The sequence below is a fragment of the Rissa tridactyla genome, chromosome 10 (assembly GCF_028500815.1).
Source record: "Rissa tridactyla isolate bRisTri1 chromosome 10, bRisTri1.patW.cur.20221130, whole genome shotgun sequence".
NCBI lineage: Eukaryota > Metazoa > Chordata > Aves > Charadriiformes > Laridae > Rissa > Rissa tridactyla.
The window spans coordinates 6,359,692-6,384,385 of record NC_071475.1 but is presented as its reverse complement, the minus strand read 5'-3'; the positions used below and the strand labels follow the sequence as shown (position 1 = coordinate 6,384,385).

Genomic DNA, 24,694 nt, shown 5'->3' with positions numbered 1-24,694 from the left:
GGACTGAACCTTGGCTATGAGAGGCGTGCTGAAGGTGGTATTTCAGTGTCTTATTGAACCTTGCAATATATACTGCCTTACATCCAGTGTGGTAGCACATGGCAAGGACCACCATGAGGAGAGGAAGATGAGGCCCCTCTCATCCTTTCTTCCTTGAGAGTAAGAACATTGAGGCGAACACCAGATGTGCTTCTGCACTGGTTTTCTTTCCATGTGTTTGGACTTGCTGTTTGGTTTTGAGGTGGAGTATGAGTGAACATCATACACTTGATTCATGGGGTATTTTGCAGAGACATTGTTAGAAGCATGAATATAAGATTAACAAACTAAACTCCAAAATTTTTAGGTGATATTGAAATGGTACTGAATATGATATTCAATATTACCAGAGGTGAGCAAAGTGGTCTCAGCAGAAGTTATTACTTCCATGTTTAAGTTGAAGATGCGATGTGAAAATATGGAATATTAATTAATTCAATGCAAAACATCATCGTGGTGGACTTTTTGCTTACTTTTGGTTTACAGTTTTAATAAATTTTATTGAAATTATGATTATCATGTAACGCACAGGTTTGGGAAGTTACCAGCATTCTACATTTGGGCCGACATTTTGAAAAGTGTAATCTTGTCTCCCTCTACTCCTTTTTTGACCTTCTATTTTTCACTACTTAAGGTGTAAGAATATGTTTATGGTATACTCAGTATAGTTGCCAGGAAGAGCAGCTGCTTTTCAGAATCCTTGCAAATTTAGAATTAGGCAGCAGAGATTAAACAGCCATTTTGAAATGTTAAGGTTATGTAAAACTGTATTTTGTGATGATGAGGGGAAATCACTGTTGCCTTTTTTCCTAAATTTAGGATGACAACAATGAATTTGTCCAGGGTACTGACAACCCTGAGATCAGCCGTAGCCAGCAAGGAACATCTGATTCAGCAGTTTTTAAAGAGATCCCATTAAACAGGATGTCATGGAAAAATGAATATTGGAAGAAAAAGGAACACAGCAAGCATAACCACGAAGAGACCGTCTTATCAAAACCACAGAGTTCCACTGAGAGAAAACCAGATTCTGTTAGCTCTCAGAGAAGCTTAAAGCCTACCCTTTCTCTTTCTCCAACTGGAAGTAAATCTGAATTCTTTAAAGTAATTCCAAATGAATCTGAAAAAAATGAAAGACATGAAGGAGTTTCTGATAAATTAAAACGATCCATCAGTAAAAAGTCTCTTAAGAAAATCTCAAGAGAAAATCCACGTCTGACAACACAGACTTGTGTAAGTGATTTTTACTTTGAAATTCAATTATTAGATTGTGTAGAGAAGCTATATTAGATTGTACCCATTTGCATTAATTGAGAAATAATAAGTCTTTCATCCAAATATATTCTGGTTTCATCATAACAGTATTTACTGAGCTCAGTCTGTTGAAAGTTGATTTCAGAGGTTTTTGTGGCACATAAAATAGTACACTAAATAAAACAGAAATCAGAGGTTTATAGATAAAAAGAGGTGTCATTGAGCAACTTACGTTTTGGAAATACATGAGTTAGAAAGTAGTTTTGGGCTGAAAGATTACAAAGAAAAATTGGCAGACTTTGAATTGATATATTAATGAGTGACAATAGAAAGTATGTTAATCTAGGTACTTCATAGACTCTCTGCGACAGCCCTGAAAAATAATAAATGATGCGATTGAGGGCCAGCAGTAAAGCTGTGTCATAGGCTAAATTGCCAGGCCAGTAAAGGAATTGTTACATTCACTGAAGTGTTGTTTTATTCCTAGTTTTTTGCTCCTGGATTCTTCTTATGGAAACACGCAGTAATTTGAAGAACAAGTTTGTCGTGAGCTAATTGTATTCTTAAATATTTCCAAATAGGTAATTCTTGTCTTTTAAGCTCGTAATGATGTGCTTTGAATCATGCTTTGAATCAGCAACTGGAGCTAAAGAATCAAGTGTATTCTGTAAATCACAAACAAGGCCATATGTTACTGTTCCATGCTTATGCATAGAATTCTTTTGGGCTTAGAATTATTGCAGATCCACATCTTTTAACATGTGACCTCTTCTCTAAATGTATTACGTGCCGATTATATTTATTCCTGGACATCTCAGAATGGAACAGGCCAAACTTGTTCCTTAGGCTTCAGAGATCTTTTTTTCAGATGTCAGCTAATACCCTATGAGTCCAAAGGCTCACGTAGTCAGCATCTTCTGTCCATCAGTGATCAGTCATAGGTGGCTAGGGAAAAAAAAACATGCAAGGACAGAGCAGGCATCCAGCGATACCTCACCAGCATGCCCCGCAAAGTTCCTTCCAGTAGTCCATAGTTTAGCAATTTCTTCAGTGAGAGGTGTTGTCTTTGCCATAAATAACTGGTGGTAGAATTTTTTTTCCACAGATTTGTGTAGTTGCTTTTCGCGTCTATATGGCCTTTGGCTTGTGACGGTGAATTTCAGAATTTAACTGCTATTTATGGGGAAAAAATAACACATCTCTTTTTATTTCTTTTGAATGCACTATCTCATTCCTGGTGTTTTCTCTTTCTTGTGTTTTTAATAAGAAAAAATGAATAAACTTTTCTTTTTAATTATTATTCTTATCTGTGCCACTTACTATTTGATGGCTGTATATTGTATTCCCTGTAATTCTCTCTTCTACAGGTCAAGGAGTTTTATGGTATTTAGTCCCAGGATTACCGTTTTGTGAATTATTTTTGTCATTTTTACCCAAGGATGTTGAATCTAGCTACTGCATGATCATTAATGTAAGAGTGGGGTTTGGATAGTAGTATCTTGAACCAGGTATTGCACACTGCTGGGGACCAAAAGAATACACACTTCTCTTTTTTTGTGGCTCTGTGAAGCAATTATGTCTTCTTTGGAAAACTTTACCTACAGTAATGCCTACAACATGATATATATCTCGTTTGCACAAAGGAAATGAACGTCTTCCATTGTTATTGTGTTTTCTGTCCTTGTAGCTTGTCTCATCTGCTATAGGATACCGTGGTCACCATTCCAGTCTGGGAGGTGTGCTGCCATTCTGCTATGGGAATTTTAGTCTGTAGCAATTCTGTTACTTGTTGATACAGGTAATTTTAGTTATCTGATTTGACAGGACCTGTGAAAGGGGAAGCAGGAGTGACTACGTCCATGGGACAAAGCTGTTACTGCTGGTGCAGGGTCATCGTGCCAAAACAGTTCTACCTACTTGCTTTTGGCTGCTGAGGATGAACTACACTGCAGCTAATTGTGGATATAGAAATCCGGGCATTGACCTAGGAAGAACAATCCAAGCTGGGCATCAGATTAAAGAGTAGTATCTAGGAAAGCATATATTCAGCTTTTCTGTGTATCTTTCGTAGGGAAGTGCACATACTGCCGTGCCACTGATGCTTCAGTGCTTTTTTGTGAAATGAGTCTCTTTTAGTACCGGTGTAGGGGTTGGGTTTTATGTATCTCACAATCCTGTGAGATAGTCTCTCTGACTGAGGGCTCTGGAAATCCCTTCCTGTATTCTGCAAATAGCTTATTGGATTGTGTAAAGGCTTAGCACTTTTCCTGATAAAAACAAAACATCCTTTTCCATGAAGGGTGTGGAGACCGGTTTCCTTTGGGAAGGAAGCAGACCAGGGGGAAGCAAGAGGAATGAAATACAATAATGCAGGTGAAAATCAGAAGCAGTGCTGAGACCTTATGGTGATGAAAAACATCACTGGTCTGGTGATCTTAAAGACAATAAAAAGAAAAAAATATTTTAAAAAGCAGAGAAAATCCTACCAATAGCAGCATATCTTCTATGTATTTATCTGGAAAAGACATTAGAATTGCCACCTAGTAATGTAGAAAATGTGGAAAAATTAAATGCATGTGTTCTTTTGTATTTGGGAAGATAATGTTTCTGTGATTTTTAGCGATAGGAAAACCCCAGTTGATACTGATAATCTGATTCTCTGTTTCTTAGATGTGTTAATATCCATGTATCTGTCTGTAAGTGTAGAATAAAATTTGTTTGCATTTTACATGCCTTTCCCTTCCTAGTTCTATCTATAGGGATTTACTTTTTTCTAGTTTCTGGTAACTATTCACATTTTTGTAATTAAATGTATTGCTCCCTTACTTGTTGATTCTTTTCAGTTTTGGAAAATTTTTCCACTTAAAATTCAACTAAGTTTATTACTAATCATAACTGTGATCTGTTTGTCCATAACAAATGAAATATGTTGATTACTTTCCTAAAAGGTGTTCTCGGTGTCTTAATGCAGTGATCAGCTTTGTCCTGTAGAACGTAACTAAATATAGACTACCTAGGTGGATTTCAATTCAGTTTTTAAAGTGTTAGATGTATTTTACAACTCTTTTGTGATATGTTGTTTTAAAAGCTGAAGGAAAAGAGCTATCACTTTGATTCTGCTCAATACATAGTGGATTACTAAATTAGACGTCAGGGTTATTACCATACCATTACTACCACTTGTAGCTGTAAATGTATGGCACGTGTAATTTCTTGCTTGTAAGTATTTTTTGCAATGACAAAGCCTATTATCAATGTATAGAAACTCAGGAGGTACAGACTTTGTTTTATTGCTACAAAATATAACATGAAAGTATATGGCAGATCTAGCTTTCATATTTGATTTCATACAGTAATAAAATTTTCCCGTCCAGAGGCCTTTCCTTCATTTTGTACCAGGCCATGGTCAAAATTTGAAGCCAAATTTGTGTGCCACTGACTGCCTTTTAAAACAGTGGTTGTTCATATTAGAGAGTATGTTCACCTAGCACTTATAGAATAGAAACAAATACGTATTTTTAATTAATTTTAATTAAGAATATTGTCAATAATTTTAAAATTAATACAGTAAGCTATTTGTGTGTATGTACATACGTATGTAAAGGGTTTTTTTTATCTGCTGGAGCAGTTTTGCAGGAAGAAACTAGTATTTTCAGTCCCCATAAGATTCAAGAAAAGAAGTGTTGGCATATTAACTACAGTGAGACAACACTGGAGTTTTTTTTGTTATCTGTGAGCACGTAATTATTTTATTTGCAATTTGAAACACTGTTCATTGTTTTAAGAATTATATATGAAAGGATAGTTTTACATGAAAAGTTACTAGCTTGAGAGTTTACAGAATAGTCTCTTCTAATCTGCTTGTATGGAGGACTGGTAAAGAAAAAAAATGCTTAACCAACTCTTCCTGCAATTGATTTGCTAACTACTTAATATACTTTAAGGACCTGGTTGCTTGCAGTGTTTTATTCATGTTTTAATAGAGTTCTCTATTATTAACTTCAAATATTTTTAATTAAGAAAGAAGTAGAGCCCTCTGGGTAATATTGCAAGCATGTAGATAGCTGGTAATTAAAGTTTTCCACACGTATAACTACATTCAAACAATTCTGAATTAATCATTTGATCGTACAAGAATGCAAATGTCATTATATATGAAAAAAATCCTTTAAACAACAGGTTTTGTCAATCTAGCAGAAGTTTTAAGTGCTTAATAAAAATACTTCATCATGAGGGAGGATATGCAAAAAGACAAGCTAAGCTTTTAATTACTAAATGAAATATTAGTTTTAGACAAATGTACAAGTATTGCAAAATTACTTCTTACATCAAAAGTTTCTCCTAAATTACAAAGTGAACTTAATCTCAAATTCAGTTTTCAAATTCTCTCTGAAAATTGACTAAGACAATATAAAATTTGTGAAGAGGCTTTTTTTGTAGTAGTCTTCTGAAGCTACAGAATAAATAGTCCAAACTATTTCTCCTTTCTTGCAAGGAGTTTATTGTACAGGATGTTTAATACAGAAAATTGTCGTGACATCTGTTCTCCTTTCTGATTATGGTATTTCTAGACTGAGACCATTACAAGAAAAGAAAACAGAATGACAAAGTAAGGGGGAAAAAAAAACAACAGATGTTTCAAATTGTTTCGTAAAAATTCCAAGAATCTATGCATCTTTCTTCATAGATGTAAAGGAAAACACAAGCAGGGTTGGGCAACGTTTTGCCTTTATTAAAAAGAGAATGAGAAAAATGTTCTATCAATGCTTAGTGCTTTTATTCTGCATAGTGCTAGTTCATGCTGTCATTTTAATGACTGCATGCCAATTGCGTCGTATATGAGGTAAGAAAGATAAGCTGAAGCTTCTCTTATAATGATCAAATAAATGCAGAAGGCTTCTATATAGGAAAATTAACAGGAAATCAGCATCTTCAGTAAGATCAATAGAAGTTATAGCAGCTGTAGGTCTGGTAGAATGTTAATACATCAGAGCAAAGCAGACTTTCCAGATGTAACGTAGCAAGCTTCGCATGAAGTGAACAAATAACTAACAGTAACTGAGCTAGTATCTCACATTCAGTAAGGGTCTAGAGAAAGCGTCATGTTTTATTTTAGGATTAAAAATAGTAGTAATAACCACACTATTCAGGAATGAAGCCTGGACCTCAAAAGCCAGAGATAAAAAGGGATGGCAGCTGTGCCAACAGCTTGTCTCATCCTATACCTCGTACAAAATGGGAGACTACATTTATCTTTGCCACAAAGTAGCCTCTCAGTGCTTCAGGTAGTTCCATAGAAAAAATTTTGCAAAGATATTTGACTTAAGAATTTGAGATACGTAGTAAAAAATAAAAAATGTTTGCAATAGTCTTCAGAATTAATTGTCTTTTTCACAAAGGTTTGCATACTTGCACGTGCAGCTGTTTCCGTGTGAGCACCCTTCAGTCATAAATCCTGTTTTATGAGATATCTTTACCACTGACGGTGAGCTTGCAGGCGCACTCCCTGTCAAAGGTGGTTTACTTACTTATTACAGTGCTAATTGTCTTTTTGACTGGTTATTTGCAATCATAGAATGGTTTAGGTTGGAAGGGACCTTAAAGATCATCTAGTTCCAACTCCACTGCCATGACTTTAAGTGAATCTAATATCACGGTAATCAGAATGAAACGTCAAAAATACATGATAGAGTTGCTACTCCCAAAACGTAATGTTGGGCAGCAGTCTTTAATGAGTTGTACTTAATTTCTTAACTAGAATTAAAATAAGAAGTATTATTTTACATACTATTGAGATAACAACTGTTGATTTCCTTTATGGCAGCCATGAGGAAATAAAAATATGCTACAGGTTTTTATTCTAAAACTATTTTTGCGAATACATGGTAAAATATTCTAGAGCTTGAGCTGAAATCAAGGTTCTATTCATTGCATGATGCCATTAGATGTATTATTAAAAAGAAAAAGGAAGGGTTTCTCCATCTGTCCTTGATCCAAAATTGCCTTCCCCTGTGTGTTGTACTGCACATCCTATACTTGGAGTTCAGCACTGAACGAATCCGTGAGCATATCCCCAGTTAAAATTCCGCAGGGGAAATAAGTAACGTAGTATCCTTCATTATCTGGCTTTGCTCTGATCCCAAGGACAAAAAAAGCTGGCAGGAAAGGGGATCGGAGAGATTCCCAGAAAACAAAGTTGTATCACGGTATATGGAATTCCCTAAACCAGAAAAAAGTACTGTTTGTCACTGAAAATAAACTCCTTTTTCAGCAATGACATCATAGAATCTTTCTAGTGAAAGCACACACTTTGCATCTGAAATACTAAGCAATACACATGAAAATCTAGGATATATACATATCTTTTTGCATGATGTCATGAAAATAAGGAAATCAATTTCCAATGTATAACATCTTTTGTGGGCTGTATACGTCATACCTCTGAGCTGAATAATTGAACCTATATAATATTTTATCAATCACTTGAATATATACCTGAGTGTTTTTAAAATCAAGTGTCATATTTGTGTGGTAGTCTGAAGGTATTGAACTTTGCTGTTTCTCACACTAAGATAAAGCTGCAGTTCAAGTTTTCCTGTGTCTCAGGTGTGACCAATTCATATTATGTGAATGAAATGCTTTGTAATATGCTTTGCATATAATGAAATGCTTTTTAATTCCATTCAGAACCAAAACTAGAGGTCTCAAGTATCACACCTGTTCCTTAGTGAAAGAGCAATCCGTGTGGACTCTTTAAGAAAAAAGGAAAGTTTTTCTTTGAGGGGGAGTTCTTTAAACAAAGGTGATGCCACAGCAGGTTGGGTGAACTGAATAAATCATATCATGAGGTTTTGTGAGGCATAAATACAAACTGCAAAATAGTTAATACATGGTTTTAGCTCTTGGCCTATGGATCAAGTTTGATATAACAATTACAGTTACATTGACAATTCAACCAATGAATATAAAGAAAAATGAAAATATGGTGATGTTTATTTTAAAAGGTATATGCTAGCAAGTTACCAAAACAACTTTTAAAATTTAGTGCTGACGTGTATCTTTCCAGAGAGATTTTATGCTGTGCTTGACAAATAACTAAATGTTATGTTGATGGTGTTTATGATACTATGATAACTGTGTGATTGGGTTTATTTCAAGATTTGCATTTAATGCTTAAGCAATTTTAGCTGCTGGATTTTTGAACTTCTGAAAGCCTGCTTTTATCTTGTGTTTTTAATTGCAGTGGAACAGCAACTTTACCAAACACCCTGGATAAAAACTACAGTCCATAGCAGTGTTTGTGTTCTTCTTCCCTCTTGTAATTATGTGTAAATATGCTTGATCTTCATAGCTGAACAGAAATCTGTTAATAGTCTTTTCTGGTAAACGTTTTGTTTCTCTTTTAGTATTTGAGCTTCTTGAAAATTCCCGAAGAGATTCTCCAACATATCTGTTTCATTCATATATTTTGTTCCATGATCCTGTCTATGTTGTTGACTTTTCCATTTTATTTCACAGGAGTATGACTGGAAAAACTACCAGTCAAATAGACTGAGTTCATCTGAACTACAGATGCTGGCTAGCATGAAGAGACAACAAAATGAAGAGTTAAGGGATACTGGGGTTTCACATGGGCTGAGCGCGTCACAGATAGACAACTGCAACATTAGCATAAGTACAAGCAGTGATGATACAGCAACCTGGAACTCTTGTTTCCCACCAGTAAGTCTAAAACCACAGTATTTGCTCTATATAGTTTCGGTCAATTTTGAGACGCAGGAGTCTTGAATATTAAAGTTTCTTTGAGTAACTTTGAAATTTAAGGTATCATTTCCAAACATTTTTTTAGAACTTACCAAGTAAAACACGCAACCAAAACACATGCACTTCCAGCAGGTTCTGTGGTACCACAATGAACCAAGAGCTAATCTAATATATATATATATACATATATATATTCCCTCCTAGAAGCCCGAATAATCATGTAGGCTGTACAGCTTGTCACAGTAGTGGCTGACAACCTGCAGGTGTGTGATACAGTACTTAAAAATAGTTCCAAAATGAATGAAACCCAGATATACCAGTCAGCAACTGCATTACAATGTGAGTAATGGAAAATAATTGCTACTTACAGTGATAAAGTCTCATTACTGAAAAGCTAACTGTTTAAAGGACTGAAGCAGGAGAAGAGCAGCAAAAATTCTGAGCACTTAGTATGTGATCCTTCTATATTTTACACCTTATATCATTATTTGTCCTGGTACAAAGTGGTGCAAAATCACACACAGCTGCCTATGTGATGGAGTACTATTATAAGATGCAGAGGAGTATTTGTTAGAGTCCACCGAAGAGTACTGAATGTATGAAATCACAGAATAACTTTTCAGTGACTAGATAAAGGTACTTGCAGGAGCTGCTGTAAAACTAGATAACCTCATACTCCATTTATATCTCAGCAACATAGTTCTTATTTTGTTATAGGTGAAACAATATTAAACAGTGAATGTCTCTTAAGTAGAGCCAATGCTACTCTAAGAGGCAGATCCAATGTTAGAAGAGCAAACACTGCTGTGTTGCGCCGATACAAACTATCATAGGGTAAATGCTATAAAACATTAGGTGCAAATTAACTCCAGGGATCCATAGGACCCAAATAGAGGCCCATAGTAGCAATCTTCCATAGTGAATGATCAACACACTGTTGGAAGTTTGTGGTACGCTGGTAAATGAAGGTTTCAAATGGGAAGAGATATATCGATAAATGGGTAATTGTACAAATAAGAATTTGGTTTACGGAGTAATATTTTGCATGTTACCAGAGAAGCATAAGTTCGTTTTAACTATTTGAGATACATTTAGTTGATTTCATCATATTTCCATTGCATTTTCTCAGTACTCACTAAATAGACGCAAACATGGTGTAAGTCTGCAAGACTGGATAAATGGAACTCAATTAAGTAAAGGAGAATTGCAGTCTCATTAATTTTTGAGTAGTTTAATTATAAGGAAATTGATAAGAATATTGAGACATGTCAGGTTTGGTTAATACAAATTACATGACTAAAACAAAGTGAACTTTTAAAGTAAAATGTACTGCTCCAGTATTCAGTGAAGCACAATGTAATTGCAAAGACAGTTCTTTGATCTCACTGCCTTGATCAGCTTCTGTAGCTTCAGACTAATAGCATCACTCTAAAAAAGTGTTTAGATATAATAGGTTAGTCATTTAAAATGTAATTTAATATAGCTGTAGTTTTTAAAAATAGTCCTTTGTGGCAATCTTTCTCTACATAAATCAAGTGTAAAAGGCAACATATTTGTCTTTGAGAGAGAAGTTTTTCAAATTTCATTCAGTTGACTGAAGTGTTGGTGTGTTTTATATACACACCCTTGTCAGGTTTCTCCTCTGCATTTTGCACGATGGTTATTGAGGTTTTAAGATTTAATAGCAAGAACCCCATTTCAACAGGAGATAATTTAGAAAGCAAACATAATCTTTCTCAGATAAGGACTAACCGCTTAGTCCCTCACTACAACAGAGAGAAGCTTCCACAGTCTTCTCTCGGCCTTTACACAAAGGGACTTTCTGTACCAGTACAATGTCAGTTAGTCCACAGTATCTATTGATTCATTTCATATTTTCTTTTCTGAGATAGCTTCCACAGCACCAGCTGTTCATAGACGTGCTACAAATTAATGCATACGGACTTGTGTGTTTAACACTGGTAATACAATTCCATTCCAATATTTGGAAAAATGCTGAGTAGTCATGTGAGGGTACTAATTCATTTTCTAGACCTTTAGTATCTCAGAAGGTTTTAAACAGCATTTATTAGGGAAGGTGATTATTCAATCATCCCAAGTTGTTTAACACAGAAGCTTTTAAAAGAGTAGTTGGGGGCATTTTTGGTATACTGGTGTTAAATTTCAGCATATTTCTAAATGCTTGCAACATTTCAGAAGACTTGAGAGTAGTGATGCTGTGCCAGTATTCAAATGGGCAGCTGAAATTAAAAGGTTAATGTAGGCCAGTTAGTCTTGATATCATCATCAAAACAGTGAAAAATCTGGTGTGGGGTTCAGTTAAGAGAGATTTAAAGGGAGGTAATATGGTTAATGATAGTCAAGATTATTTTACAGAAAATATGTCCTGTTCAAAAAAAATTTAATTGTATTGATAAAGTTACAAATGATAAGGGAACTGCTTAGATGTAACATGCCAAGAGATAATATTGTAAATACTTGTTTAAAAATGAGCCAGCATACAATATTGATAAAACACACATCGAATCAATTTAGAACTGGTTAACTGACAAATACCAAAAGCAGTCAGCAGGGAATTATCTATGAGTAGAGTATATTCAGAGGGACCCACTTCGTGTTTCATTCAGTTCTAGATCTGTTGTTGTTCAATGTTTTTTGTTGGTGATCCACAGTTTAGTAGCCTGTGATGTACATCCGATTATGAGTAGATCTAATTCTTCCCTCTGGCTTTCAAGTCTATAAATCTGTCAGATAACTTCATATAGCTGTTTTCAGTGAATCCCCACATGTAGCATCCGCGTGTGCAGTAAATGTGTCACTGTATTGCGTGCGCAGTCTACAGAACTGAGAGATCAAAATGCAGCCTAGTTGCAATGATTAGAACACATTCAAAGGTTGCTCCTCCTGGATTTCTGTCTTCTGCCACACATGGCCTTGCTTTAAGACCTAAAATGAGTAAAGTTATTGCTTCTTCAGCTTCCAGTTTTTACCAGGAAGTGTTCCTTATATGTATATTTACTCCGTACATATATTATGTAAAAAAAATGTGTAGAATAAAAGCAATTTTTTTTTAGGTCACTGATCTTTAGTACCACCATCATCTGACTTGTGAAAAGAATTTGCAAAAGTCCTTCCAAAATCAGGTGTTCCAAACTGCAGAAAAGTTTGTATATATCTGTAGCCATCTTCGAGTTGACTTTAGCAGTGCAGTGTATAGAAAAGAAATAGAAATAATCCTCTTGTTGTAGTTTGAGAAATTAAGGACAACTTGAAATTCTTGTCATGATTAAACTTTCATGCTTACATGTGTTTCCAGGTTGTATCTTTCTGATTATTTAAATCAGTAGTATCTAGTGCTTTCTCTTATGTTCTTCAAAGATAAGTAAGGAGTATTTTTATTCCAAATTTTCTTTGCTTTTGTACAGCATTTTTGTCCTTTAGTGCTATCTATGGCAACAGCACCACCAGAAGGCAGCTTTTTGTGTATCTTTCATTTTGAAATACCTATGATGTTTTGCAAGGCAGGGCACGATATAATCATGTTAGATAGTGAACATATGTATCAACGTAATATTTTATATATAAAACACATTTTTAGTGAGCTTATTTTTTCCATCACTTGCCATTGTTAGTCTGATTTCCAGATTCATTGAAAATTCTCATGTTACTGACTAATGAATCTCAGAAACCCTTCTGAATGTAAAGGCACAGAGATCAATCATATTGCTAAGTTGCAGTTAGAACAGATGTCCTTAAACAACTATAAAACAGACATACTAAAACTGTATTTTATAACCTATGATAGTTTACCAAGAACTGAATATATGCTGTCAGGAGAAATCGTTGAAATGTAGGTTGTTTAGCAGCTGCTGTAAACTATGACAACCAAAAAGGAATGAAATAGCTTTGAATATTATACAGTACCCAGCATAGCTATCAGTTATAAATATGAAAAACTTCTATTTTAAAATAGATTTACTTTGAAGGAGAATTGTAAACCCTTATAAAATGTGTGGGGCATAGATCCAAATCAATAATACGTGTACGTAGAACTAAATATTTTTAAAGGCTTTATTTGACTGTGTCTTACCTGAATGTTTTCTTAAACCTTCAGTCTATGAAATTCCATGTTAGCTTTGCAACAACGTGAAAGACACAGTTCTATATCTTGCAGAGTATAATGTGAAGTTTAGACCCACACATGTACAGGTTATCCAAGAAAATTTGCAAAGCTTACAAAGGATTTCTGCTTAAATGCCTTGCTTTGTTCTAGAGATACAATAAGACCTTCTTGCCCTGTCAGGGAATTGGCCCATTCAGCTTCTTGGATAGTTGTTCCCACACTGCAGACACCACTTCAGATAGAACACAACCATTCTGGAGCAAGATCATATAGAAGAGAATTCAGGATATCTTCTTCCATGTGGTCCCTGATTCTCAGTCAGAAACGCAAAGGAGAAGGAAGATTCTCCTAGATTGCTCACTGATATATCCTGCAACCTTGTAGTGGTATAATGCTCCATTAGCAGACTCCAAAATGTGTTCACCACTAAGACCTGCCTTTCAAGTAAGGAGTACTCACAGAAAAGAAAGATTACTTGTTCCCAAGCAACTTCCTAAATATAAATTCAGTCACATAGGCCTTGATCTGCAAAATATGTGAAAGGGTACCTCAGGTTCATACCTAATTTGTGGAAGGTCTTCTGGCCTCCTTTGTGATGATTCAGAAAAGAAAGCCGCTTAACACAAAAATGGTCTGGCAGAACTGAAGTCTGACAGACAAGAGGAGTGATATTTAAACCCAGAATTATTCCAACAGAGAGCTCAGTTTGACAACCCCTGCAGGGATGTGTTCACATCAAGTCAAATTGCAAAACTGAGGCAGACTATTCTTTACTATGAAATGAGACCAAAAATTATTTAGACAGATATTCTGGTTCATCGACTGACTAATTCACTTTCTGTCTCATCCTCAGTCTTCCGCTAGCCATCATTTGGGAATTGCACTATCCGCCACCAGGCAGAGTCATATTTGGCTGTAATTAGGATGTCATTCATCCTGAACATATATTTTACAACATCCCTCCCCACTTCCTGAAACCATGAGAATATACTCATTTTTATATTAATTTCTGTATGAAATCAATAGCTTTCATAATGCTTAGAATTTATTTTTAGCATTTCGTGTACTGTATTGTACAAGTATTGTTAACATATGCTTATATTTTCACTTCTTTTACATTTTCTTCAGTGGTTTGTTTAGAACTGCTTTTGATGTGTGTGATAATGGCAGGGAGGTCTCTTCTGGAAGCACTACATTTATACTGAGAGAAAATGTATTTCTGAATTTTAGAACTACTGAATTTTTGTACCTGTTCATGAGTACAGATCTTTCTTGCAAATAACTGTTTTTAATGCCATAAACCAAATGTAGTTTTTAAGAATGGTCGGTTCTGCACAAATCCAACTACGAGTTCCTGCCCCATGCTTCCTATACACCTACAGTCCAGAATTTTCTATCAGACAGGACTTTGCCACCCTTCCCTCTCTGTTTCCTGACTCTGTCCCAACACTCACAGGCAGTAGAGAAATGACCGTGTAGTCAACTCCTTAATTCGTATGTATTTCCACCCAGACAAGAATCATCTGTTAAGTTGTACTTTTGCACAGTTAGGATCTGAATATTCCTTTTAAATTTGACAGATAAGGAAGAAGACTATAAAATTCTAATATCAGAAGCTGCAAGTGTGTATTCTCATAAAGGATCTCTTACATATTTTTAAACATTCTGAAAGAGTATTTGCAAAGTTATTTTCTCACCATTATTTTTTGTTTTCCATAGCCTGTCAGTCAGGAGCATCACTATCAGAAAGAAATGAGCCCGCTTTCTCATTCCAACCCACGGTAAGATTCCACTTATAGCCCAGGCAGTAAGGATTCAGTTAAGAGTGTTCTGAATATTAAATGTGACATTTTTTGATTTAATCTTAAATCTCTTTTCAATTGCAACCTCCTCTCAGAGGGCTTTCCTATTGCTCATTTTAGTCATTGCCTGCAGTATGTCAGCGTTGTCCTGGAATGCAGAACTGAATTCTGCCTGGTTTGGGTGTACCACCGTGTATTTAACGTAACTGACATAGGCCTTGCTCCTACACCTGCTTTGATGCGTGATTCAGCAAATCTCCCTCATCTGACGTATACGCACTCTCATTTCTTTCTTTTTTCCTCTCTGCTTTGAAGGGTTAGAACTACAATTCTGTACATGACTGTCGGTGTCAGGGAATCCATTTGTTACAAAAGACTTTAATGTTACTTATTTAGACAGGGTTTTTTTAATAGATGCCCAGTCAGTGTTACAATGCCGTGGGATAGTTCAAGGGGATCCTGTCTACAGTATACTTCGGCTTTCAAGTTTTTACTTGATCTGTTTTGTTTAGAATCAGCAACAAAATCCCTGTGACTTTTATATAAGAGATGGGGATTTGAAAACAAGGGGAGAGGGTGGCTAGCGAGAAGTAATCAAATTGAGAGAATCAAAATTAATTGCCCAGTTTCAGAGCTGCCTTGTACCTATGAAACCCCCCACATCACTTTGGCAATTTTTTAACAGCCTGAACAAGAGGTGTACTTATTTCAAAAAGTACTCCTCCTGTTTCACTTTCACTTGGTGTGATTTTCACTTGGGTGGGATAGGAGGAGAGGACATTTCAGATACTTCTTTATCTTTTATCAACAGTATGAAATGTTTTATGATAGCGTACTGCCAGTAAGTTGTGAGGATAATATGCATTTCTCATCACACAGATGTTTTCAGTCACTTGTCTCACTTGCCATCCACATTTTTATTATGTTCTTGTTAGATTTTGTGAATTGAACACTATGAAACTTGCTGTGCGAGTTCACCCAGATGCACCAGTTATTGCAACGTGCAGCCATATGTTTCCTAGTGCACACAATATATCACTGGAATTACAAGTATAATCACGGATTCCTGTTCCCTTTCACGTGTAAATCAAAGTGCCCATGTTGGTCTAGAAAACCTCTGTGCCTTGGGTGCTGGTTATCAAAGGAACTATCTCTATCCTTATGAATTGTTACAATGGCTGAGGTGGACAGAAACACTTGACTGTAGTCCCGAGGGTAAGGTAAGTACCTGCCTTGTGACCTTGTTGACACTTTGTCGAGAACTCTTTATTCCAGAATCAATTTCATAATTCTGATGGCATTAGAATTGCCTATATTTTAGTGCAAGCTACATTGTTCCCCTTCTTTTTGCCCATGCATTTGTTGAGTGAGGTTTTACTAAGTTATTTTTATGCATGTGCTAAAGCAATTTGGTACTCAGTACATTTTATATACTGGAAAACGGAATAAACGCCATTATCTGTAAAAATAAAGCATTTCATCATATCAAGTTAATATGATCAACAATGAAAACTTGTATTCCATATAATAAAATTGTAAACAAAATAATATAAATTATGACTTAGTTCTTATGCTATTTCAATCCAGTACACACAGTAGACTTAAATTTCTCTAGAAATCATTTTCGAGAAATGCAGGCAAAGTATTCGTAAAATACCTGACTTGCAAGTGCCTCATAAATTCAGTAGCCCTTGTGAACTGCCAGAAAAGCATTATTGGGCTGTAAATACAGAAGATGACAAAATTATGAGGTCAGTTTGCATCATGATATAAAAACTGGAGATGATGTGACTTGAATACCATTATTCACATCATTACCTTTCATATACAATGGAAAACTCTGTAATGTTTTTCACCGAGGGTGTGTACCTAAATGAGAGGCAGATAAAATTAATGGTAATTCTATAACTTATTTCCTAAACTGTTTTTAAAGCCAATTTTAACAGGAAATGTATGAGCAACTGGAAAATGTCTAAATCTTTGTAGGCCTCCTGTAGCTATGTAAGGGAACATACAGAATATTTGAAAAATTGATGTATCATATGTAGATGAGTGGGTATAAATGCCATGGCATGAAGACAGTTATGCGATGCTCTTGCTGAAGCAAGAAATAGTTTGTTGTAAAGAATGATAAAAAATCTGACAGGTCTCAAGTAACTTTAAAAAGTGTAGTAGTGATGTTTTCTGGGAAATGAGAAGAGAGCAATGTGGCAGCTATTGTCCAGTAAATGTAGCTTCTGTCCATAATAAGATAAAAGAACAAGCCAGGAAAGAAAGCATCTGTGAAGATAATGGAAATACAGTCAATAAAAAGACCCAGCTAGATTCGTTTTCCATTGGTTCCACTGGGTAAAGGTCATAAGTCTGCCAACAACATTGCTACTGCAATACAAATCACCTCCACATCATGCTGCTTTGCAAGCTTTGTCATGAGAGACAGGCTGACTGCAGAGGCTACAGAGCCAGGTGAGCAAGATTCTGTGCAGTCTTTCAAGCCTTAGCTGTGCACTTCCCACTGCCTGCTGTGCCGTATGGTCCCAGCTGAACTTCGAACTGCTCTCTTCTCTCCAAACAGGGAGCTGTAACCTTCTCTGTTACTTCTTCCTCCAGCGCGGGGACTGGAAATTGCTATGTACCCTACATCTGCTTAGTAAGCGTTTGTCTTCCAAAATATGTGTGTGTCATAGAAGGTTTGGAAGTCTGATTAAAGGAAATGCTGAAAGAAAGTAAATATTCTAGAGAAATTTCAGGCGTACTGAACTGCAAAATGTAGAGCTGCTCTCTGAAAAAGGTCACTTGAGCCTGATTTCATGAACTTTTTCTGAACTTCTACAGATGCTTTCCAGAACACTTATTTCTTATAAAAGCTGATTTTTCTATCTTTGAGAAAGGGTTTTTAGTAAGTTGAAACTTATCTTTATAAGCATTGCCTCACCAGATCTTCTGTTGGCATCCTACTCAACTCTTCCCAAGCTACCAAATAAAATTTGTTCCTCTGAAGTTCAAACAGCTGTTCCCCAGAAACCACACTGAAGTAGGACACAAATATTTCAGCATTTCATTGGGTATTCTTTCACAAGAAGTATATTTTACTGAAGTAATTTCATACAAAAAGTACACAGACAAATTTTCAGTTAGGTTTTACCCAGACATTTGACTCTACGTGTTAAAAAAATGTATTCCCATAGTGAATTTTGGGCACAGACATTTGATGATAGTAAATATCTGCCTGATAGGGACTGTAGCCAAGAATATAAGATCAGCACGTAAAACACAGACATCATTTTATGAGAAAGTCTATTGATCAGTGGTCTCAAACCAAAGAATGAGTGATCAAGCTGTGTTTCATTCACAAATGAAAATAATTGTTAAACTGAAGTTTAATTTGTTGTCCCTATTAGTGGCTATTGGGTTTCATACGTTAGCAGCTCTAAAATCAAAAGCCTCCCTAGACTACTCCATAGATGTGGGGCTGACAGCTTTTCCGAGGGTGGTTGGAACCTGCAGAAGTTAATTGATATATCAGTCAATGAAGATGTTCTGTGCCTCTGCTGTGGGCTTGGTCAGGGTTACCTGCACAGAATTAGCAGGAGTAAATAGAACCGTACTCCCTTGTGAGTTCCACCTCTGTCTCTGCGCTGCTGAAGTTCACACTTGCCAGGCTGGTATGTTGCGGTTGCTCTCAAGTGGTAGGATTCAGGCCCATCCTCAAGACCAGCCCAATCGCTAACTTGTAAAATAAGCTAGATGTATCTGCTCTGTACATTCAAGTCAGTTGCTCCTTCAGTGGGACTTTTTGTGTTTAAATGAGTGGATTTGTTGTGAATAAAAAGAAACCTCTTAAAACTAAGAAGCATGCGAGGTCCCTAAAATTTTAAGGAAAACCAATGATATTATGAAGTGTTTGCTGAAATTGGTAAATGGACATATGATGCAATTCAGGCCAGCATTTTGTCTAGATTTATCTATAAAAAGTGTCACCACTGTGCTGCGGTTTAAATCCTTTGTAGCTTTGCCACTTGTGGGTGTGACATAAAGTTCCTTGTATCTATAATAGGCTGATAAGGGCCTGCAGTCTTTGACAAACGATTACTAGTCACTGACCTCACTTTACATGGGCTTGGTACAGGCTGACTGAAGCAAGCTGTCTTGTCATTGTCACCTACATGTGTTACATTAGACTGATCAGGATGTCATTCTTCTCTCCTCTACAATCCAAAAACCCAACCAAAAATAACAAAGTTTTCTTCCCCTTTTTTGGTAAAGGTATCTCTCCAATTATGATAAATGTGACAGATTCAAATTTATCGTCACAAAGATGACTTGCAGATTAACATGTTTGAGGAGGACAGTAACTATAAACTTTTCAGAATAAGTTGCAGGTTTTACCTTAAGATTAAAAAAAGCAGAACTCATATCCTTAATTACTGCTTTATCCGTCAACGTGATTTTCCTATTTTTGTAATGATATGCGTGCATAGTAGTTCAGACAACTAATCATTAAATTGATAAACATGTTTCTTTAGCTAAATGCATTATCACTTCCTTTTAAACTTGATTACTGGTAAAATTTTGGTGAATTAGTTAAATATAATGAACACCTCTTTCTATGCATAACTCTGACCACTCTGTTGATTTTAGGAAATAAATCACGTCTTTTACTTTCTTTAAAAGTTTTTGCTACAGAAGTCTTTTTTTAGAACCTGCTGTTGCCATAAATTTTGCCATTATCACAACACCCGAAATTTGCATAATATATCTATGATTCCAGCACAAAAACACATCCACTGCAAACTTTCAAGTATTAAAAGTACGTTCAGCTTTGAGACTACCATTCCAGTACTCTCACCCATCCCAGGTGAAAACTAAACATTCCAATAGCTGATGCACGTGTTATTATACCACCGAGAGATTCAGTAAGATTAAACTCACCTACAAAATGGTGCAGTAAAAGGATTGTAGTTATAACATTTATTTGCACTACAGCAGAACTTCTCCAACACAAGTTCTCTGTGAAATTCAGACACAAAAGGTCTTTGTCTCATGTATTTCTGCTTAAGTAGCAGAATAACTTAAAGAAGCAATTTTAATGATTCAGTTTTGCAAACAAAGAAGCATATTTATTTTTATGATTCATAACAAGATCAAAGTCATACAACTCCATTACTTGTGCAAAACAGACAATATTACATTATGAAGTATTATAAAATTGTACAACAGTTGTCAAAACAAGTGAACAAGAACAATGTATCACAAAATGTACTTTGGTTTTTCGTTGTACTTGTTCAGTTACTTTACTCATCCACAAAATAGAGTAATTTGCAATAGGTCTCCCAGTCGTTAATCTGAATTAGCAAAGTTCTGCTGCATTTGTCAGGCTATAATACGCATGAAAAAGAACATGACAAAAGAAGCAAATGGCACAGGAAACATCTAATGGAAAAGGTTAAGAATTTTAATCATGATGGTAAAAAGCTTAGCTGCAGAAAGGTTGTTGAGAACCAATTGGCTAGCGTGTAAAAGCTTGTTAAAATAATCCAAAAATGGCTTTCCCTTGTATGGGAATCTGAGAACATGAAAAAGTGTCAGCATATACACTAAGGGTTTGAATATAAAACATGCTGTTGCATCTATATTAACATAAAGTAGTTTATCTCTTTTTTTGTAGTTTCAGGACTTACTGAGATATTTTTATATTGATTCCACCCTTTTCTGAATATTCCTGGGCCATTCAAACAGAGTTGTTCCACCGTACTTGTATGTAGAGATGGAGAATCAGCAGTAAAGGATTTTCCGTGCCTCTAAGATCTCTTAGATTGAAAGGAAGAGATAGGTGTTATGCGGTAACAAGTCGGGGATTCCCTCTTCACAGAGCGTCGCAATCTCTCCTCCAGTACTCAGCTGAACTCTTGCTATGGCCCTTTGCCAGCGTGTCTTCTTCCAGGGGATATCCAGTGTTTACGGATGACAAGACACTTTGGTTCAGCCACAAGGCAGCATCTCAGGTCTGAGTCCAACTTCTGACAACTCTTAGAGCCTTGGGATTTTAGGGGAGTTCCCAGGGCAGGCAAACTTCCAAACAGGATTGCACCGGGATTGTGTTGTTCTCTTTTCTGGGGAGAAAAAGCTTACTACCACTAACCGACCACCCATCTATGGAAATATATATTTATTCCTCCATCCTCCTTCTGAAGTGGAAGCTTATTTAAATACAGACAAATCAGGCCCCTTGACTGACATCCCATGTGCATACAATGTTTTCTTACAGAGCAAAACTGTCTGGGTTTCCAAGGGCACAAGCGTCCACACCTCCCTTCCCTGATGTTCCAGTATCATTTGTGCAGGAGTGTTGGGTTTGATTCCATTATGTTATTTCACAATTGTTGGTGATAAAACCTGATGTTTTTGAAGAATTAATCTGAGGTAGCATACTTCTCACTTTGTGGCGATGATTGAGTTTCCAGCTTCATGCTGCACCATTCATTGCATTGATATACTAAAAGGTCAGAGTTTTCTTGCATACAGGTGGTTTCTTTTACTTTTCTGAAAAAGAAAGGTAGTTTTCACAGACTAGGAACCTTCAACAGCATCGCATTCAATACGTTTGATAATAGTAAAGTTAGTGCTCTGTTGAGTCATGTCTCTCCATTGATTTTTAAAAGCACTCTGGCTCCGTGTCATCCATTTTAAAAGTTAAATCCGATGCGGTCTACATCCAGCATGCACAGAACAGTAAGATGCTGGCAGTGGAGAAAAGGAGTTACTTTAATTGCAACAAGACTCGATAGGTACTAGATTCAGGTGTTTCCTGAACTGGTCGAATATTAATTTATTTTTTTTTAAATAAATGGTTTAATTCATTGTTAAAAATATGTAAAAATGGAGGCACATTCTACTTAATGGACACTTCATTAAATGTGGAAATCCATTTGATTCACTGATCAATGACTATCTGATGTAGTTGTTAGAATTTACATCTACATTTACAATCTAATAAGATTAGATTAATATGAAGGAATTTTAACACATCTTTGCAAATTTATTTCTTCCGGTGTCTACAGCTGATCTTCTGATAAACAAATCAAAACCAGCAAAAAAGAAAGGGCTAGTATTTTACTTAAATTAGATGATAAAACACTGGGTTTCTCTCCTAGCATCATTTATATTGCTAGTGAATATCAAGACTATAATCTATCCAGCAAGCCAACATGGTGATAAACTACAGCTTTAGTCTTTAAGTAAATTCCAACGTTAGTGTTATTTAACGGAAGCTATGATAGAAGTTTCGTGTATTTAACTGAAAAAGATTGACTAAATAGCACAATATATTAATTACTAAGCTGCTAAACCTCCAAATTCAGGTCATTCATATTTTCAGACTGATGCAGATGACTCTGTGTGCTTTTAATAACCTGCACAAATTTATTATTTGAACTTTATAATGAAAGAAAAATGGGATAGCATTAACAGATCGAACTTTCAGCTAACACCAGTCAGCATGATTATACTATATGCACTTGTAATAGCACCTTACACTGTCTAAATATCTTGTTTTATAAGAAGAATTCACATTTCCACTTTAAGAGGAGCACTTGTACTTTTATGATCTCTTTTTTTAGTTGCTAATTCATTGAAAATTAAATAACCTAGGGTTTTTTAGGATGTGTCTCTGCCTCTGTTAGAAGAATGGTACTTGGCAGGTAGGACTTGCTGAAGTGGTTTGGAGGAAGGAAAAAGGCATTCTGTAAATATGCTCGTGATTTTGTAAATCTTAGTGCTAGCAAAAAAAAAGAAAGTTCCAGTAAGGCATACAGTAAATGAAGATATTATGTATTAGGGATGGAATGAATCTGTCATTTTGACGGATTGTGAGGCAAAGAACAGATTAACAGATTACTCATAGTCAGAATGCAGCTCACTGTGAAAAATGTGCAGGAAATGATAAGTGTTGGTTTGTGCTGATTTAATGATATTTTGAAACTACAATAGCACTCCAGGAGAATAATACAATGTAGCTCATGGCTTGCATTTTTTTAATCATCAACATATTGCTAGATTGCCCTTAAATACTTAGGATATTTCTTTTTAAAATAGAGCTTTCAATACATGCAAAGTCATATGGACATGTATATTTATGTTATTTTTCAAGATTTTTATTAAAGCGTGCATTCGAAAATCCTTGATTTGTATGTATAAGTATACTCTATATTCTTTTGGTAGTATATCTTCTTCTTCTTCTCTAGACTCACTCAGTTTTCCATTATAAAGATACTGTTTTTCCCACCTGGAGCTGAGTAGCACTGAACAATTATTGATGTATAAATTAATATTTTATGTTTCTTGGTTTATGGCGTATTTCTGTAAGAACTTTAAGAACATTCAAAAATTGAAATTATTTGAAACATTTTAGGTACAATAATGGACAATTTAAGGCTAAGATGCCTTCACAATTATTACAGACATACATAGTGGAAGGACCTGAAATTTTATTTCAACGTTTTTTCAAATATGATTGCATTTTGTACATAACACAAACACATCTTATTGTTAATAGCCTTCATAAGCCCTTGCTTCACTACTGAAACTGTTATTAAAGGGTTTATTTCTGTGGAAATACCTCTATTAAAAAAGCCCTCCCATTACGCATACGTCATTAATATACTACAAAGCAGAACCCAAACAGATGTGTATAGGTAATCTGATTTAATTTAATGAAGTTACACATATGCATGAAGTTCAGCAGATATGTAAATAATTGAAAATTCAGATCTGCTAATCTAGAGGAGCCTGGCAAGTAATGCATGCGCCAAGAAAGATGTAGCAGGGAATATTTGAGGGGTGTTACAAAGCCAGGTGACTTTTTATTGCTTTATCTGGGAACTGAGTTAGTCTCTAACAGCCTTTCTTAAATAGATATAATTAAAAATCCAAACAAGTGAGAAAAATAGGTCTTTGTCTTAGCTGAATTGAATATTTAGGCCGTACTGAACCATACTTTTGATGTGAGCTGGTACTTTGCATTCGGTGGATCGTGGTAAGGTGTTACTTATTCACTTTGAGCATTTGCAGCAGAATTTGCTTCTGAGATTTGCTTCTAATTTGCTTCTGAGATTTGCTTCAGAATTTGCTTCTAATACCACATCTAATACATGTGGTATTAGGTATTACTAATACAACAGAAGTATGTGCTGCAATTTTAGTTGATAGTCGCATAAGATGTCAAGAATTGGTCCTTTTTTCCTTAAAAATATGTTTATACTCTTGATTCATACGTTGGCATTCTCTGGCCCTTCACAGAGTTAGTCAAATTATCCATTGTAAAAAGTAATTCAGCAAATGTGCTCCTCTTATTATCACTCAGGCACGAGCCAGTTCTCCTCTTGTATTCGTAAAGATTTACTAAGTAGTTCATGCAGTTAAATATCATCTTTTGTGTTCTTTATTGGTTGTACTCTTCAGATGCTTAATAGTCTGTCAGTTTGACGTGTTCTTAATAATACAAAACTGATGTTGTTTTTTCACTCCCTGATTTAATATAGTGTAGCCCTTGCCTTGCATTTTTTAAGTATACTTAAGGCTGACTGAATAATTTGAGTGTTCCTTTTAATTCCTGTATAGTTGGACAAAACCATACTAAAACTTTGAAGTATTTGAATTTTGTTAATACCATGGATTAAATGATGCCATTGATTTAAGTAATACAAATTAAATC

The 24,694-nt window shown here is 35.6% G+C and overlaps 1 protein-coding gene across 5 annotated transcripts in view; it reads left to right on the top strand.

Moving 5' to 3' along the window:
• Positions 1 to 24,694, top strand: part of CFAP20DC (CFAP20 domain containing) — a 94,074-nt gene that overhangs the window by 54,923 nt on the left and 14,457 nt on the right. For 4 of the 5 annotated variants that reach the window (XM_054216641.1, XM_054216640.1, XM_054216642.1 and 1 more), the window contains 3 exons: positions 859 to 1,272; positions 8,812 to 9,015; positions 14,900 to 14,961. In XM_054216641.1, the coding sequence (XP_054072616.1) occupies positions 859 to 1,272; positions 8,812 to 9,015; positions 14,900 to 14,961 (680 nt within the window). The remainder of the gene's footprint in view (positions 1 to 858; positions 1,273 to 8,811; positions 9,016 to 14,899; positions 14,962 to 24,694) is intronic. The other variant, XM_054216643.1, reaches the window with a different exon arrangement.